The sequence below is a fragment of the Myxocyprinus asiaticus genome, chromosome 3, assembly GCF_019703515.2.
Source record: "Myxocyprinus asiaticus isolate MX2 ecotype Aquarium Trade chromosome 3, UBuf_Myxa_2, whole genome shotgun sequence".
Taxonomy (NCBI): Eukaryota; Metazoa; Chordata; class Actinopteri; order Cypriniformes; family Catostomidae; genus Myxocyprinus; species Myxocyprinus asiaticus.
The window spans coordinates 25669995-25690391 of NC_059346.1; the positions used below are offsets into that span (position 1 = coordinate 25669995).

General features: G+C 40.0%; 1 protein-coding gene across 2 annotated transcripts in view; it reads left to right on the top strand.

Annotated features, from left to right (window-relative positions):
- LOC127422216 (multiple epidermal growth factor-like domains protein 9) overlaps positions 1-20397 on the top strand; it is a 142869-nt gene that overhangs the window by 21350 nt on the left and 101122 nt on the right. For both annotated transcript variants that reach the window (XM_051665560.1, XM_051665567.1), the window contains exon 2: positions 260-458. In XM_051665560.1, coding sequence (XP_051521520.1) covers positions 260-458 — 199 coding nt within the window. The remainder of the gene's footprint in view (positions 1-259; positions 459-20397) is intronic.

The following is a 20397-nucleotide window of genomic DNA, read 5'->3' on the forward strand; positions in this document are numbered from 1 at the left end:
GTGTCTTTGTGCGTGTGTGTCATTAGAGTGCGGGGTTTTGGAAAGAGGGGTCGTGGCTTATTCAACAGCTAGTCTACGGGAAGTTCCAAAATGGCTAAAATAGCTTACAACACCTTTAGTAACAAATGCTATTACTTAAAAATTCTCTCAAAAATCAGTCTGAATGATTTTTCCAACCATGATTATAAACTCTTGTTTTTTTTCATATTGAAAAGGAAACCAACATGTTCTCAAAATATCTCTCTTCTCTCTCACCCAGGTCCTCAATGTAACTGCAGTGCTGAGGGGTCAGTGGACCCAGATGCCTGTGACAGGTTCACGGGTCAGTGTGTGTGCATGACTGGATACACAGGTCACTGGTGTGACGAATGTGAGGATAAGTATTTCACCAATGGGACGAATGGCTGCCAGGCCTGTGACTGTGACTCCTATGGAGCCATGAGCCAACTCTGCAATAGGTAAGTATCTGCTCTTTTCACTCCAGTCACATCACATATGTTTGATTCATTACTTCGGAAATCATGACGCCTCATGAAGTGGAAAAGTTCCTTTTCAGATTAACAATTTTTATTGATTCACATATTGAACATAGAAAAACAAAACATATATACACACAGAATCAACATAAACCCCCACCCTGGCCCCAACAACATCCCAGTGGTCGTACATGATTATAGACACACACACAAAAAACAAAAAACAAAATGTATAATAATAATAATCACATCCAGAAACGTCAGATATCCACCCCATTTCTCCACAAACAAGTTAAACTTCCCCAGTCTTCTAAATAACCCTTCTTCAAAGGCCGCCACCCTCCCCATCTCCGAGCACCACCCCTGAAATGAGGGCGCTCCAGCCGACCTCCATCCCCTTAAAAGTATCTGTCTGGTGATCACACTCTTTATGTGTCTGTTCTCAACATCGATGACCGCCCCATCGCCCAAAATAGAGTCTGGGGCAAAATGATACCCGAGTGCCCAATACATCACACACAAAACTCTGAACCTTCAACCAAAACTCCTAGATCTTAACACACATGGGTTATGTCTCCATCCTCTTATTGGCATCGCCAGCAGGTGGGTGTGTCTTTAAGACCAAGCCTATACAATCTAGAGGGGGTTCAATAGAATCGATGTAAAATCTTGAGTTACATAAGGCACACCCTTGCGTCTCTAGATGCAGACTTGATGTTTTTTAGAATCCTAGCCCACTCTCCCTCCTCCAATACCAAGTTTAAATCTTTCTCCCATAATCTCTTGAGAGAAGTTGAAGCTCTGTCCCCCAGACTCTGAATTAGCAGGGAGTAATACACTGATGCCTCATGACCTTTTCCAAAAGCAGTAATCACCACTCCCAGAGTATCAGCTGCTTTAGGGGGGTATATGCTATTCCCAAAAATAGTACAGAGCAAGTGGCGCAGCTGTAAATACCTAAAAAACTGAGATCTGGGGATCCCAAAATATTGAACCAAATTTTCAAAGGATCTCAATACTCCACTCTCTTATAGGTCTCCGAGTGTAATAACCTCCCTCACAATCCTTATTAATACATAATTTGTTCAGCCATAAGCTGGAGGCAGCATTTAAATAAATGTCTGAATTAAACACTCTGGACACTTTTGTCCATACCGAGTGCAAATGTGAGATAACGGGGTGTAATTTAACTTCTCCGGTTAGTTTGAAAGAAAGGCTTTGCAATGGCGAAATAGGGGCAAGAACATCCTGTTCAATACAAAACCAGGGAGGGGCTCTCTCTCAGGTGGAAGCGACCAATCAGCCAAATGTCTGAGACCGAACGCATAATAATAAAACAAAATCTTGGGTAGGCCTAGCCCACCTTTGTCATGTTTACCATTCCAAATGAAAGACTGCGCTATGCTATCAGATTGCTTGAAGAGAGGGGGACATCTACAGGGAGAAACTGTAGCAGGTAGTTGAGAATACTATTCATTTTAATAACATTAACCTTCCCAATCATCGATAAATGTAATGAAGCCCACCTGCCCACATCACTGGAAAAACTTTTTATTAAAGGGTCAAAATTAACTCTAACTAAATCACACAAATTTGCTGGGAATAAAATACCCAAATACTTAAAGCCCTGTTTTGGCCACTGGAAGGAGCCCAGCTGAAAAGCCGTTATCAGGCAGTACGCTCTCAAAGCCAAAGCTTTGGATTTAGAACAATTAACTCTGTATCCCAAGAACATAGAAAAGGAATTAATAATTCTGTGGAGGCAAGGCATAGATCTAGAAGGGTCGGAGACGAATAATAGAATATCATCTGCGTAAAGCCTCCCGCCACAATCCCGGGAAAATCATCCTCCTTTCTTATCGTGGCTGCTAATGTTTCCAGGGCAAGATAGAACAATAATGGGGAAAGAGGGCAACCCTGCCGGGTGCCCCTATCCAGAGTAAAATAATCTGAAATGAATCCATTTGTTTGTACCGCCACTACCGGGTGTCTATAAAATAACTTAATCCATCCAATAAACGTACTCGCAAACCCGAACATTTCCAAAATCTTAAAAAGATAATCCCATTCTACCATATCAAATGCCTTCTCGGCGTTAAGTGAGATGGCAGCGACCGGAGTCTGATCATTCGCCACTGACCACATGATATTGATGAAAAGCCTAATGTTATCAGAAGAGCTGCGGCCCCGAATAAACCCCACCTGATCTATATGTATAAGAGATGTCATAATTGATTAGCCAAAATTTTTGACAATATTTTAACATCTAGCTGGATCAGGGAAATTGGACGGTAACTCTTACACTCGCTTGGATCTTTGCAAATGGGTTTGGAATGGGGAAGTGAACCATAGCAGGGTAAATAGCGCAGCTGGCATACAGAGGTAAATGGGAGGTAGCAAATGTTATTGTAGTGTTCCCTTTTGTTCCGTTAGCAAAATAAATAATAAAAAAATAAATAAATCACTTTTACGTTTCCACAACTTTCCTAAAGACAGAAAAAATAGGGAGAGATAGATTACGGCAGAAGAGTTCTAAATTTACTGCCACTGTCTCAGCAGCTGTATTTGAAACTCCATGTAGCAGCGTTGACTAGTTTGCTGGATTTTTAATTAATCAATCACAGGGTAATATAACACAGTGATATGAATATACATTAAATAATGTTCATTAAAGAGCGATTTTTGTGCCAGAATTACGCTGTTGTTAACTCTATAAAAAGGGGGCATGTTGGTTGTTGTAATGGTATTTAATTGGTCAGTGTGTTTCCAGCCTCAGAAATTGTTCTTTAAATGTCCCATGCAGTAAGAAGCTTCTTCAGGCTTATTTGGTCTCTGTTACTGGTCAGTTTTAGCGCATTGGAAAACCTTCATTGATTTGGACTTAAAACATCTGGAACTGTGTGATCTGAAGCAGCTGTGTGTCTATACTGTCTGGTTATATTCCATGTTGCATTTCATGTCCCATGCCTGAATCAGGCTCATAGTCTGTATTTGTCATGTATGACCTTTAATTGACATTTGAATGATGACTAGAGTTGCTACTGGAATTTCCCTACCCCTTTACTTTGTGAGGTTCCTGCCAAACTGCTGCAATCATGTCACACTTATTACATCATTATAACAGGATGTCACCTGTCAAGTGACTGAGGTTTTTCCCAGTGAGCCTCTCAATGATATTTGTCTCTGAGAACATTCACCGGAGAGTATCCTGTCTGAACATGTTTGTGAGTGTGTCATAATCTTGTGCCATTGACACTGTTGGATTTCAGTAAGCCAACATCACACCTTTAGAAATGTGGCACTGTTTAGCCTAATTAACAACATTACACTTCTCCAGCATAACCAAACATACAAACATTTAAGTTTTTACAAAAATTCAAAGAGGACAAGGTAATATAAATGGGTGTTTCTTTAAAGTGGTCATGACATACTCTTGCTTAAATATATATATTTATAGCAAGAGTGCGATATGGCCCTACATCAGCACTGCTGTGATTCGGCCACAGGCACAAGGCCGCAGGCCGAGTGCCGTAGGTAATCACAGCAGTGCTGATTTAGGGCCATATAGCATGATTGTGAGTGTGATATTGCTTATATACAACAGTTCAATGAACAAGTACATTTTAAAAAATTAGGAAAAACTGGATACGGTCATAAAAACACATTTGTGCATGGAACTACTTTCTTACGCGACGGATCAGAATCTGCCGTTGCTGGTTCAAACCAAATGATGCATCCAATCCTTCATTAGTAATTCAAAAATGTCACTTCCTTTAATAAAAAGGTTTTCGAGCGATGTCAGCAGGTGGGCTTCATTACATTTATCGATGATTGGGAAGGTTAATGTTATTAAAATGAATTGTATTCCAAAATTCAACTACCTGCTTCAGTCTCTCCCTGTAGATGTCCCCCTCTCTTATTTCAAGCAATTTGATAGCATAGCGAAGTCCTTTATTTGGAATGGTAAGCGCCCCAGGTTAAATTTCAATAAGTTACATAGGCCAATTGACAGAGGAGGGCTAGGCCTACCCAAGATTTTTTATTTTATTATTATGCGTTCGGTCTTAGACATTTGGCTCATTGGTCGCTTCCACCTGAGAGGGCCCCTCCCTGGTTTTGTATTGAAAAGGAAGTTCTTGCCCCTATCTCGCCACTGCAAAGCTTCGATTAAACTAGCCGGAGCGGTTAAGTCGCATCCCGTTATTTTGCATTTGCACTCGATATGGACAAAAGTGTCCAGAGTGTTTAATTCTGATATTTATTTAAATGTTGCCTCGAGCATTTGGCAGAACCCTAAACTATGTATTAATAAGTCCCCTTTTTGTTGGTCAGATTGGATTGTGAGGGGGGTTAATGCACTTTGTGACCTATATGAGGGTGGAGTATTGAGATCTTTTGAAAATTTGGTTCAACATTTTGGCATTCCCAGATCTCAGTTTTATAAGTATTTACAGCTTCGCCACCTACTCTGCACTATTTTTGGGAGTGGCACGCACCCCCTAAGGCGGCAGGTGCTTTGGGAGAGGTGATTGCTGCTTTTGGAAAAGGCCATGAAGCATCAGTGTATTACTCCCTACTAATTCAGAGTCTGGGGGATGGAGCCTTGACTTCTCTCAAGAGAGTATGGGAAAAAGATTTGAATTTGGTATTGGAGGATGGAGTGTGGATTAAGATTCTTAAAAATGTCAAGTCTGTATCTAGAGATGCAAGGGTTCGCCTTATGCAATTTAAGATTTTACATAGATTTTATTGGACCCCCTCTAGATTATATAGGCTTGGTCTTAAAGACACACCCACTTGCTGGCGATGCCAGTCAGAAGTTGGAGACACTACCCATGTCTTTTGGGGGTGTGTTAAGATCCAGAAGTTTTGGTTGAGGGTTCAGAGGTACTTGTGCGACGTTTTGAACACTCAGGTTTTGCTTTGTCCCAGACTCTGTATTTTGGGTGATGGAGCGGTCATGCATTTAGGGGACAATCATATAAAAAACTGGGTTATGACTAGTCTCATGATCGGCAGACTAGTAATTTTAAGGGGTTGGAAGTCAAATGGAGCACCCTCTTTTTCGGAGTGGTGTGTGGAAATGGGGAGGGTAGATGCATTTGAAGAGGTGGTAAGTAGAAGGCTGGGGTTGAGGGACTTATTTGCAAAAAAATGGGACAAAATATTAAATACATCTCGGGGAGGGGATGTGGAGAGTGTAGTTTAATGTATGTTTATTATTTTATTTATTTGTGTGTATGTGTGTATATATATATATATATATATATATATATATATATATATATATATATATATATATATATATTTATTTATTTATTTATTTTATTTTATTTTATTTTATTTTATTTTATTTTTTTGGATTGTGTGTGTGTTATGTGGGACCACAGGGGTGTTCGTTAGGGGTCAGGGTGGGATTGTATTAGTAGGGTTTAAATGTAAAATGTTGATTCATTATATATGTGTTGAGTTTTTTTCACTGTCGTAGCACATGAATCAATAAAATGTTAATTACAAAAATGTCACTTCAGAAATAGTATCAGGGCTTGTGCTGTTTCTAACAAGTTATTGGATAAACAAGGATGGGTGTGTGTGTGTGTGTGTGTGTGTGTGTGTGTGTGTGTGCGCACGTGTGAGAGAGAGAGAGAGAGAGAGAGAGAGAGAGAGACGGAGCATGTGCGATCACCTGTTGCCACTCCCAAGCAGAGATGCTGTCAGCTTTCTGAAGATCAGCTTTCTCAGTGGTAAAATAGCCGTCCAAGCGGGGTAGCCGGTGCGCTAGAGTCATTCACTATAGAAACCGCAATGTCCTCCACCATTTTAAACAGTATGTATCCAGTGTGGAAACTCTGGTAAGAGGTAACCGCCTTGAGTTCTGTAATCAGTCAGTCTGTTGTGTCTCTCAGCTGTGATGAGCCGTAATGCTGAAGTTGTTCGTTTAAAGCCATTTAAAGCTATTTCCTAGCTTTGGTAGTGTAGTAGCGATCACGGAGTGCAATTGTATGTAAACAGTGGCTGACGTGTATTCACTTCACGTCACCAACTGGCTCATATTACACACAAAAATGATCTTTTGCCACCACCTGCTGGCTAACATATGTAATGTCAAAAAAAAAAAGACAAACAGTAGCTCTTAACACATATGCACTGCTCTTACACTTTAGTTTAGAATGGCACGAACACAAGCGGAGTGATACACAGTGAAGCGTCCGAGTGCTGATGGTGTCAGACCATCAGTGCCCATCGAACATCTCTCGTCCAATCAGATTCGAGGACCAGAACTAACTGTTGTTTGTGTGTGTGTGTGTGTGTGTGTGTGTGTATATATATATATATATATATATATATATATATATATATATATATATATATATATATATTTTTTATTTTATTTTATTTATTTTTCCCTGAGGTCCACTTATAATGTCAGTAAAGTTTTTTATTTTTTATTTTTTATTTTTTTGCACCAAAACAGTCAATTTAATAAAATATTATCATTTTCCACCCAGTCTCTGGCCCTCTGTCTGAAATGCCTGGTTTTAAGCTGGCTCTTTAAGACAATGTAAACACCCACTGTTCTGCTAACTCTGTGCATCCCCTCAAATTCAGCCATATTTGAAACTCATTTGGAAGAAAATGAACAAGCTTCATATTGTAATTTATAAAACTACATTTCAGGGTTAAAACATAACAAACAACCAACACATTTCGTCTGAATGTATCAAAATGTTCACTAGCACAGCAACTATCAGACAGTCATGACATTTAAAACAATTGTAAATTAAACTGTTTATTCATGGGTCTGCCTCATCTTTTGAATAACAGTTCCTTTGCAAAGCTTGAATCATATTGTGACTGGTTCACAAGCAATCCTCACTGATATGAGCCCACAAACACATACAATCCATGCAGAAATGTTCTGAATACACAAACATAATATAATCCATGATGTTGGGTCCTTCAACAAGCCAAAGCAGAGAGGCTGGTTTTAACTTCTCACATCTTCCGTGTTTGTTTACACACCGGAATGTGTTTCTCCCAGTCAGTGGCAGCAGTGGAATGAGACGCGTTTTAAAAGTTGCTCTTAAAACATGGCTCACATCGCCAGAAACTCATCAAAATGATCAAAGACGTCCATCGAGTGTTAAATATAGCACAGATAGATGCAAAAACTGTCCAGGCCTTCAAAACAGCCAGATACAGTGCAACCAAATGAAAAAGAACGGAGGTCTCCTTTTTAGAGTTATAACTTGACAATGCATCTTTTAAAAGAGATGCGGTATATAATAATGGTCAAAGCCATTCATCTAGTGCAGATTTATGTAGAAGAAACATTTAAATCAAGAGCACATGAAGGTGTCCTGTGTAAGTATCCTTAAAAGTGTAGATGAATCTCCCATGACCTCTTCACTTGTGTGACAGACTGACAACCAGTGGGCCGGGCCAAGGGTGCAATGAAGAAAAATAGGTATTGATGTCTTGCTGAAGAGGCAGTCATATGCAGATGTATTTGGTCCTTGTGACGTCACACGTTCCACACATTCCAAACAGGCCATTTCAACAGCCTGCTTTTTCTATTAACCTTCAGGGGTCGACGGACGCGCCGGCACGTCCTGCTGGATTTTTTCCTCATAACAGCAGAAACAACTTAAAATACTCTGTCATTTTTGGGCATACAGATAAGTGTAAGACATCATTAGAGACTATAAAGGGTCTACTTTTATTTGTATACACTCACAGTAACAACAAAACCTTGTGCTTTTGTAAAATAAAGAAAATAAACAGGGTGCGCTTTCAGCCGTCTCTGTCTCCGCGAGCATCTTTCTGAAACACGTCACAAAAATTAACTGAAACTCCGCGAATATTTATCAGACAAACGTGAAACATATGTCTAAAGAAAGCTTAAAATGTCTACTTTTAAATAAAACAATTCATTCACTTTCCTGCGCATTTGGAAGATGGCATGCTACACAGGTGAGGAAGAGTTCACATTTTCCTCAGAAGAAGAGCGGGACGCCGATGAATGTTTGCATTTTGAAGAGCGACTTGATCCAGCTGAGGATACAATTTCAGATGAGTAAGTCTTTACTTACATTAGTTGACATGCTATTTTATATAAACCTGTACATATTTTACTAGCTGGACTATTTCCAGACTTGCCAGCCAGTATTCAATGTATTGAAATTTGAAATATGTTCTAATAGGCAAGTTTTAGTTACATTTAAATGTTGTTTCGCCTAAAGCAGGTATTTAAATTGTATGCTGTATGATATAAATATGATATGTGATATGATATAAAAATAATATGAATGTTTAGATTATATTTTAACTAGTGTTTATGCTGCCTCATTATCATCAATGAAGCTTGTGCTTGCAAATATCTGTTTGGGTGTAAATGTGTAAAATCGTGTTACCATCCACATCCATTATAAGGACCAACTGAGCTGAGATATTTTTCTATTTTTCTTCAATGTGTTCTGCTGAAGAAAGGAAGTCATATACATCTGGGATGGCATGAGGGTGAATAAATGATGAGAGAATTTTCATTTTTTGGTGAACTATCCCTTTAACAAAGAGTGAAATAAACATAAACAATTTCAGTATTTATTGTGTGAAAATGATTTCTATAAATTTTTCAAAAATCACAAATCAAAAGTTAGTATACTTGTTAACCAAGTTGACAAAAGTGCCCATATAGCATGCTTGAGAAGAAATACAAGTAATGTTTGAGGGGGAAAAAGAAAAATCAGGGTAAATATCACCTGTGAGCAGATTATTTATTGTGCGATTTTTCCAATCAATTTGTAATTTTGCCTGATTATGCAAAAAATTCTGTATATTTATGATACATTAAATGTTAGCTATGATATTAGCCTCAGCAAGACAAAGGAGTTGTCCATTTGACTTGAAAAACATGTCATTTCCACCCCTGGAGTTTGCTAGTTCGAATCCCAGGGCGTGCTGAGTGACTCCAGCCAGGTCTCCTAAGCAACCAAATTGGCCCGGTTGCTAGGGAGGGTAGAGTCACATGGGGTAACCTCCTCGTGGTCGCTATAATGTAGTTTGTTCTCGGTGGGGCGCATGATGAATTGAGCGTGGTTGCCACGGTGGATGGCGTGAAGCCTCCACACGCGCTATGTCTCCGTGGCAACGCGCTCAACAAGCCACGTGATAAGATGCGCGGGTTGACTGTCTCAGACGCGGAGGCAACTGGGATTCGTCCTCCGCCACCCGGACTGAGGCGAATCACTATGCGACCACGAGGACTTAGAGCGCATTGGGAATTGGGCATTCCAAATTGGGAGAAAAAGGGGGAAAAATCCCCCCCCCAAAAAAAAACCGTAATTTCCATCACCATCTTTTCCACCACGTAATTCTATTAGGCTAAACATAATATAGAATTTGAGATGGAATTGACACTGTGGTGGAAATTTCAATGACTTTCAGAAATATATATTTTTATTCAATATATTTCTTGTATGCTTTTACCCCCCGAGTCCCTACAAGTAAATGTGGATTGTGTAAGCATTGACCTCTTACAGTGACGGCCACTCTTTCTTCAGAATCCACTGTGAACTTCTTGGCTGTTTACATTCCATGCTCCATTTTAATGACTCACACTAGACCAGATTCTGTGTCTGCTCAGATGAATTCTGTATGCAATGCACCGACACTGAGTTTTTTTGACACTGTCTCTCTATGTACAAAGATCTGTGTATGTGTAAAGCAGACATTATAGTGCAAGGGTAAAGTTAGTGTTGGATCGTCTGCGCCGTGACTCCACACGCTGAGTAATTATAGCATTCCCACAGCAGACGGCTGCAGATGGAAACAGGATAGCCACAGTCGTGCGAGAGTCAGCATCCGCTTGTGTTTGATTTGGAGCATGCTCAAAGACTGCAGCCCCCCTCTGCTCCCCTTGACATGGAGAAAGACATCATAATTCACAGCATTCTCGCTCCCTCTCTGAGCACTGGCTGTAAGGAGCTTCCATTACAGTACATAGTATCAAATCAGTCATTAAGAAAGCCCTGCTTTACTCATCTTGTTTGAATAACGTGCTTTTTAAAGTAAGAAACAGTTGCAGTTGGAAGATTTAGTGTTTAAAAATGTTAAGATGTTGTGTTTAATTTTTTCAATGTAAAAAAATACTTTCATCTATCCCAGCTTAATATGCAGAGACAGTTTTAAATAAGCCATTCATAGGTGGATTCCCTTGAAGAGTGTTGACACTGCGACTCAGTGGTGCTATTAAAACTTTGCTCTGATTGTTTAAGAAACCTGACTAGTTGGGGGACACACGTGATGCCATGCAAGAAGCAGACGTGTGAGCGACTAGCTCTGCGTGCTTTGCTAGTTTTTTAATTATTTTCATGTTATAACCGGTGAGATTCGATACACCCAGTTACATATTTGCTCTTTGAGGTAAACATGGCAAAGAAGTCAAAATCCTCAGACTCTGGAGATATTAAAAGACACTTATGTGTTCAAGCTGAGGCCTCTGACGGGACTGCGAGCCAGGGACTCGATTTGGAAGGCACGTCGGGAGAAGAAATTCAGTGTCAACTGTCCAACATCTCAGTGATGCCGTCGAAGGTTGTTGCTGACTTGGAGGATCTCGCTGTAATACGTCGATCAATTACGGCGATGGAAACAAATTCTCTGAGTTGGTCACAAGAGTGTCGGATGTTGAGAGACGGATCGATTATATTGAGTCAACGGAAAGGGAATTATCCGCTAATCCGCCCGCGTCCAAAACAGACTTGGAACACATTTATGAAAAAATTAAATATTTCGAAAATATGAGCCGAAGGAATAACATACGGATTGTTGGAATTCCTGAGCATGAAGAGGGCAGAGATATGGTGAAATTCCTGGATGAGCTCTTCCCGAGTCTGCTCGACATAACAGGCCATAAACTGGAAATTGAGCGAGCTCACAGAGTCCCTGCTCGGAGATCGGCTGAGGGAGACAGGCCCCGATCAATTCTGGCCAAATTTCTGAGATCATCCGATAAAGATCTTGTGTTGTGCCAGGCAAGGAGCAAAGGAAAGCTTTCTTGGAGGAAGCTCAATATTTTTTTTGTTCCCGGACTTTGCAAGTTCGATGAGAGAAACGCGATCGGTTCAAGGAATGTAATTTATAATTATAATTATGTTTATTTATCACACATTATACATTTGCACATATACAGTGAAATTCTTTTTTTCACATATCCCAGCTAAGCTGGGGTCAGAGTGCAGGGTCAGCCATGATACGGCACCCCTGGAGCAGATAGGGTCAAGGGCCTTGCTCAAGGGCCCAACAGTGGCAACTTGGCAGTGCTGGGGCTTGAACCCCCGACCTTCTGATCAGTAACCCAGAGCCTTAGCTGCTGAGCCACCACTGCCCCCCATATAAGAAACTCTTACATCAACGGAAGATCGCTTTTGCACTGATGTTTCCGGCCAAACTGAGAATAGACTCCAGGGACGGCAGCAAAGTATTTACATGTCCCAAACAGGCAATGTCCTTTATAAATACATTGGAGTGAGTAAGCCATTTGATGTTTCTTATATTAGGGGACTGACTCGCTGTTCAGTGACTTGATTGTCTGAGGAAGCTGAGCACCATTTTTGTTTCTTTTTGCGTTGGCTCCGCCTAGCAGCTGGAGTTTGTTTTGTGGCATGACTCTTTCAAGAAACGTTTGCATTGACGGAAGATTGCTTTTACACTGAAGTTCCCGGCCAGATTGAGAATGGACACTATGGATAACCGCAAAATATCTACATGCTCATATAATGGATGTCTTTTATAAAGTTGATGGGCTGAGTAAGTCATGATGTACTTTTTTATGCAAGAAAATTTGGCTCTTGATCATCCGAGGAACTGGGATTCTTGTTTTGTTTCTTTTTGTGCTGGTTCCGCCTAGCGGCTGGAGTTTGTTGAGGAGTATTTTCGTGAGACATTGGAATGATTTTGCCATCTGCTGCACTCATAACGGCCAGCTCACTGAACAACTGTCTGTCTGTCCGAGGAAACTGAACGGCTTTATATCAGCTGGAAGTTGTTTTGTGGAGGAACACACCTTCAAGACAGTTCTGTGAATGAATCTACATGTTCTTTGTGTTTATTCTGCCTGTTGGCTGGGGTCTGTTTTACAAAGTTATGTAATTTAATTTTATGTTATGTAATTTTGCCTCACAAAATTTGTGCAGAAGCACCGGACTTGAGCAATCCGATGGCAGAGTTGTCACGGGGGTTCTCGCATGCGTACATGGACCTTTTGAGTTTGGCGCTGTCGTGCGGGGTTAATGTTAATGTTTTGTTCGGGGAGAAGTTCGGGGTTTTATTGTTGCTCTAATTGGGAATGTGGTCATTATAATGTTGTTTTTGACACATTATTATATCAATATGTCAATTGTTAATATGAGTGGATTATCTCTCTCCACATGGAATGTGAATGGATTGGGGCACCCCACAAAAAGAAGGAAGGTTATTTCTTAAGCGTAAAAAATATGATATAGTGTTTCTTCAAGAAACGCATCTTTCCCTGCAGGAAGCTGAAAAATTTGGGAAGATATGGGATGGACATGTATTCTTTAGTGCTGGCTCAAGTAAGAGTAGGGTCATTATATTGATAAATAAACATCTACAATTCAAATGTCTCAAACAGAGTAAAGATAAATTAGGAAGAGTCATTATTGTTTTAGGAGAAATTCAGGGGCAAAAGTTGATTTTGGATAATATTTACACACCTAACACTGATGATCAAGGCTTTTTTATAGATCTTGAAGGGATGTTGCAAGCTGCTGGCACCCCTCATGATATAATATTGGGAGGAGACTTTAATCTTTTGATGGACTCAGTCCTTGATCATAGTGAAGCAAAGTGTGCAAGCACCCTAGAGCAACACTGACGCTTCACAGGATGTGTAAAAATCTTGGTCTTTCATATATTTGGAGACTTTTGAACCCATCTGGTAGAGACTATACATTGACCGTACACTGCTCAATTGGAAATATCTTAGTCTCAGATCACGCCCTGGTGAGTTTAGAGGTGTTGCCACATACGGAGAAAAATAAATCCTATAGCTGTAGCCTTAATGTGTCCCTTTTGCAAAATCCTGATTTCCAACAAATGTTAAAGACTGAAATCAATGTTTATATGGAGACCAACTGGTCCTCAGTATCTTATGTGGGCGTGGCTTGGGAGGCACTTAAGGCGGTTCTTAGGGGTCAGATCATACAGTATGCCTCATTCACCAAAAAATCCAAAGCACGAGAACTCGTGGAGTTGGAAGGGAATATTAAAAGTGCAGAGGCAGAGCTGAAGCACTGAATGTCATCTAATGGCCTCAGAGAATTGACCCGTTTGAAATACAGATATAATACTATTTTGTTGCAGAAATGTGGAGTTTTGGTTATTCAGGGCAAGACAGTCTTTGAGTCGGGGTACAAAGCAGGGAAGCTGATGGCTAGATATATAAAGCAGAGAGAGTCTTTTTCTACCATTTCCTCTGTGAAATCTGCTGGTGGTGAAATATTTACCTTGGCCATTGATATTAATAATGCTTTTAAAGAATTCTATCTTGATCTTTATAGTTCCAAGTCTTCGTCTTCTGATGAAGATATTAGAAATTTTGTGGAACAATTAGAACTCCCTAAACTGACGACTGAGCAAAAAAATTATCTTGATTCTGAGATAACCTTGGAGGAGCTTCATAAGGTAATTAAGGCCCTGCCTACAGGCAAAGCTCCGGGGCCAGATGGCTTTGCCGCTGAATTATTTAGATCGTATGCTACAGAACTGGCTCCACTTTTGTTAGAAGTTTATACGGAATCATTAAACAATGGAAAGCTTCCGCCAACCATGACACAAGCCCGGATCAGTCTGATTCTTAAAAAGGACAAAGATCCAAGTGAGTGTAAAAGTTACCATCCAATTTCCCTGATCCAGCTAGATGTAAAAATTTTGGCAAAAATTCTTATGAAAAAGTTATGACATCTCTTATACATATAGATCAGGTGGGGTTTATTTGGGGCCGCAGCTATTCTGACAACATTAGGCGTTTCATTAATAATGTGGTCAGTGGCGAATGATCAGACTCCGGTCGCTGCCATCTCACTTGACGGCGAAAAGACGTTTGATATGGTAGAATGGGTTTATCTTTTTAAGATTTTGGAAATATATGGGTTCGGAAATACTTTTATTGGATGGATTAAGTTACTTTATAGACACTCTGTAGCGGCGGTACAAACAAATGGATTAATTTCAAATTATTTTACTCTGGATAGGGGCACTTGGCAGGGTTGCCCTCTTTCCCCATTATTGTTTTGTCTTGCCCTGGAACCATTAGCAGCCACGATAAGAAAGGAGGATGATTTTCCAGGGGTGGTGGCGGGAGGTATGGCGCATAAGCTTTTAACTTACGCAGATGATATTTTGTTATTCGTTTCCGACCCCACTAGATCTATGCCTCGCCTTCACAGAATTATCAATTCCTTTTCTGAATTTTCGGGATACAGGGTTAATTGGTCTAAATCCGAAGCTTTAGCTCTGACTGCGTACTGCCCGATAACGGCTTTTCAACCGGGCGCCTTTCAATGGCCCAAACAGGGCATTAAGTATTTGGGTATTTTATTCCCAGCAAATTTATGTGATTTAGTCAGAGTTAATTTTGATCCTTTAATAAAAAGGTTTTCGAGCGATGTGGGTAGGTTTGCTTCATTATATTTATCGATGATTGGGAAGGTTAATGTTATTAAAATGAATTGTATTCCAAAATTCAACTACCTACTACAATCTCTCCCTGTAGATGTCCCCCTCTCTTACTTAAAGCAATTTGGTAGCATAGCAAAGTCCTTCATTTGGAATGGAAAGCATCCCAGGTTACATTTCAACAAGTTACATAGGCCGATTGACAAAGGTGGGCTAGGCCTACCTAAGATTTTGTTTTATTATTATGCATTCGGTCTCAGACATTTGGCTCATTGGTCGCTTCCACCTGAGAGAGTCCCTCCCTGGTTTTGTACTGAAAAGGAAGTTCTTGACCCTATCTCGCCATTGCAAAGCCCTTCTATCAAACTAATTGGAGAAGTTAAGTCACACCCCATTATCTCGCATTTACACTCGATATGGACAAAGGTGTCGAGAGTGTTTAACTTGGATATTTATTTAAACGTAGTCTCGAGCATATAGCTGAACCCTAAACTATGTATTAATAAGTCCCCTTTCTGTTGGTCAGATTGGATTGTGAAGGGGGTTAATACACTTGGTGACCTATATGAGAGTGGAGTATTAAGATCTTTTGAAAATTTGATTCAACATTTTGGGATTCCCAGATCTCAATTTTATAAGTATTTACTGCTGCGCCACCTGCTCTGCACTGATTTTGGGAGTAGCACGCATGCCCCTAGAGCAGCAGATACTCTGAGAGTGGTGATTGCTGCTTTTGGGAAGGGTCATGAGGCATCAGTGTATTACTCCCTGCTAATTCAGAGTCTGGGGGATGGAGCTTTAAATTCTCTCAAAAGATTATGGGAGGAAGATTTACATTTGTTAATGGAGGAGGGAGTGTGGGCTATTATTCTGAAAAATGTCAAGTCTGCATCTAGAGATGCAAGGGTTCACCTTATGCAATTTAAGATTTTATATAGATTTTATTGGACCCCTTCTAAATTGTATAGGCTTGGTCTTAAGGACACACCCATCTGCTGGCGATGCCATTCTGAAGATGGAGACACCACCCATGTTTTTTGGGGGTGTCATAAGAGCCAAGAATATTGGCTGAACGTGCAAAGTTTTGTGTGTGATGTGTTGCACTCAGGTCTCGTTCTGCCCCAGACTCTGTATTTTGGGAGATGGGGAGGTCACGGATTTGGAGGATAAGTATATGAAGGACTGGGTTTTGACCAGTGTGATGATTGGTAGGCAGGTTATTTTGAGGAGTTGGAAGTCGGATGGAGCACCCTCGTTCCCGGAGTGGTGCGCGGAGTTGGGGAGGGTGGCTGCCTTCGAGGAGGGGTCAAGCAGAAGGATGTGAGTTAGGGATTTTTACAATAAGAAATGGGGCAATTACTTAGCATTTTTGGGGGAATCTCGAGAGGGGTGGTGGAGGGAGTAATTTAGGGTTTTTATTTATTTTTTATTTTTTTATTATACTTGATTATTGTATTTTCTTTTCTTTTTTGTTGTTTTAGTTTTTTTGTTTTTTTTGTGCCTATATTCTATTGACCACAGGGGGCAGGGTGGGGATGGAGTTTGGTAGGGGGAGGGGATATAGTGGGGGTTTAATGTTTAAAGTGATTGATTCAATATATATATGTTGTTTTTATCTTTGTGTTAATTTATGAATCAATACAAATTGTAATAAAAATAAAAATAAAAAAAAGAAACCTGACTAGCCCAACAAAGCAACATTGACTCAACTATAGTGTAAATTTGTGACAGTGTTATCTCTTTTTTTCCAACCAATGTCAAACAAAGCAAGTGTTCTGGAAACTTTTTTGAAAGACTTTTAATGAAATATAAAATTAGATATTTTTTCATGGTATTCTGTTTTTAGGATTTAGAACAGGGTTCTCTTTTGGGAATTAGATATTGTAATTCTTGCTATTTAGTAGAGATGGGAATCGTAAGGGATGTAACTATATAAAGAGATATTTAGAAATAAGAAATACCATTTGTATTGCATTAACTGTGTGTGTGTGTGTGTGTGGGTGTGTGTCATTTGATACATACAGGTGCATCTCAATAAATTAGAATGTCGTGGAAAAGTTCATTTATTTCAGTAATTCAACTCAAATTGTGAAACTCGTGTATTAAATAAATTCAATGCACACAGACTGAAGTAGTTTAAGTCTTTGGTTCTTTTAATTGTGATGATTTTGGCTCACATTTAACAAAAACCCACCAATCTCAACAAATTAGAATATGGTGACATGCCAATCAGCTGAGCCTTCAAAATGGTCTCTCAGTTTGGTTCACTAGGCTACACAATCATGGGGAAGACTGCTGATCTGACAGTTGTCCAGAAGACAATCATTGACACCCTTCACAAGGAGGGTAAGCCACAAACATTCATTGCCAAAGAAGCTGGCTGTTCACAGAGTGCTGTATCCAAGCATGTTAACAGAAAGTTGAGTGGAAGGAAAAAGTGTGGAAGAAAAAGATGCACAACCAACTGAATAAATGAACTTTTCCACGACATTCTAATTTATTGAGATGCACCTGTAGTGATTAATGAGGTCATACTGGGATTCTGGGAAGTACATTGCCACACTTAATCACAGATTACAGTATCATTCAACATGGAGCAAAAAAGTGACAGGTCATTAGCCCAGGGTGCCATATATGTATATTTCATGCTCATAGATATAACAGTTTTCACAAAGAAACAGTGTCTAGCTCTCCATCTGTAGACTGTCTTCAAAGAGTGCAGTATTGACCAGCAGCTGCAGGAAATGTTGCTATCTGTCTGAATATGCCACTGCAATGGCTCCCCTTTGTTATATAAACCTGTTATGCATTGCCATCAGAAATTTGAAATACATTTAACACACATGCACTGTTTTTAATCAGAGTTTGGTAGAAGTACTTTGATATTCATTTTGATTTCATTATTATTAGTAAATTCAGTAATTTTTTTTATCATTAAACGTGATAACAGTTGGAAAAAAGAGCAGACAGCAATCACTGAGTATACCTTTTCTTTCTTACATGTAACATCAGAAATATGTATCGGATTTGTGTGTGTAATTTGCTGTGTTGGAAAATCAGCATACAGCACTTAAGTGAAGCATATACTGTTGCTTTAGAGAACACTACTCTGGTCATGCTCCAAACCTCAAGCCATTTCCTGTGCTGTAAAACCAAAGGCAGCTTCGGAAAGCTGCAAGTCAGTCAAGCTAAAACAAAATAAAGAAAATCTGCTAGCCCTGATTTGGTTGTGGAAGTCTGATCCTGTGGAAATTGGTAGTTTTCACATTCCTGGCTGCCCCAGAGTGTTTGGGGAATGCTGATTGAACTAGAGCTCATGCTTTTATTGCCTCTCACACTGACTCTGGATCAGCATCCTCATCCCATTTCACCACAAAACTGGTCTCTGATCAGCCAGTGTACAAAAGTCAACTTTAGCCAATATTGCCTCGTTGTCTTTTGACAGTGCTTCACTTTCTGACACGTACTGCTGCCATTAGGATATAAGGGACATTTTGAACCTCAAATATTTACCACAAGGCCCAAGTCATTATAGTAAAACTCCACTGAAATAACGTTGACACACTATAATTAGATGTAGCCTATATGGAGCGTAGACAGCGGAAAATGTATCTAAGGGAGTTGTTATATGCTGTTTGGCAAAAAGATTAAGAAAGTGAAGAAAATGTCCATATCATTCGGTCACATTGACAGCCGTGCCTTCCTAAAAAATGTCCCTTGACAGAAAGTTGTTGTTCTTCAATATAGTCGAAGTAGTAATATTCAGCAGTCTTCTCCATAGACATATTTTTTCAATTGATTTTCTCTTCACTACGTTCTCTTAAATATAGCCGATCTGGGGCTGTTGTGGAAAAAAGCTATGCCATTGTAGCATGATTTTTTTCTGTTTGTGCCTGTCTGGCCTGGTACACCACAATTTAGCCTGCCATTGCAGTTGGTAAGGGAAAAACGACATTTATAGCATTTTGCATCATTTTAAATTGGCTCATTCATCTAAAATTTCAAAGTCAATGTACCAAAATCAGTCCAGACATATGTACTAGGACTCTGTATGCCAATTGTTTTCTAGTTTGTTTCATGGGTGATTATGCCTGCGTAGTCTGCCTCTATGTGGCTCATGCAATTATATTTCTGATGTCATAACTCTTGTTTCCCTCTAATGGAGATGCCTTAGGATAGGGTTGCACCTATACCGAAACTGGTATCGGAATCGGGTCCGATACCACGCTCATGTACTGGTACTCGTACTTGTAAAAATGCTCGATACCAAAAACCGATACCATCTGACGTATGAATTTAATGACGTAAACATTCAGCGCAGAAATTAAAATCACATCGTGGGGGGCCTGGTTAACTCAGCGAGCATTGACGCTGAAGCCTTCACATGCACTATGTCTCCGTGGTAACGTGCTCAACAAGCCACATGATAAGATGCGTGGATTGACGGTCTCAGACTCGGAGGCAGCCGAGATTCTTCCTCTGCCACCCGGATTGAGGCGAGTCACTACGCCACCACAAGGACTTAGAGTGCATTGGGAATTGGGCATTCCAAATTGGGGAGAAAAAAAAAAATCACATCGTGTCCTGGTGAGATTATTTAACAGCAAAAGCTGCGATTTAATGAGATAAATAGATAGTTTGCACGTGCAGCGTTTTAAATGTGAGTGCTTGAGAATGTGTGGAGCAAACTGCTCATACCTTTAGAGATCCTTGGCTCTGTAATATAGATTCAGGAGAATGAGAAGTTAGATCCATTTGCAGCTTTACTTGTAAAGTCACAGAGAATATACAACAGGCAGAGGTCAGTATTCAAAATATACAGCAACGTAGGCAAATCCAATAATGTGGTCAAAAACAGGCAGAGGGTCGAGGCAGGCAGAAAACAATCACAAAGAGTATATCCAGGAACAGATCAAAGTCAAAAGGCAGGCAGCAGTGAATCAGAATGACAATAACAGGCAGAAGTTCAAACATAGGCAGACTTATATGAAAAAATGCTCAGAAATGTTAGCCGGGACAAAAACAAGACTTTGCACTGAACCCAGTGTTTTCATTGCTTAAATAGTCCATGAAATAAGGTACAGGTGTGTAGTAATCAGTCCCGCTGAGGATGATGGGAATCGTAGTTCATGAGAAACAGTTAATACTTGGGTGACGGCGCTCTCTGGTGGTTATCGAGGGGAGTGTTCGTAACAGGCTCATACACGGAAAACACTTTTAT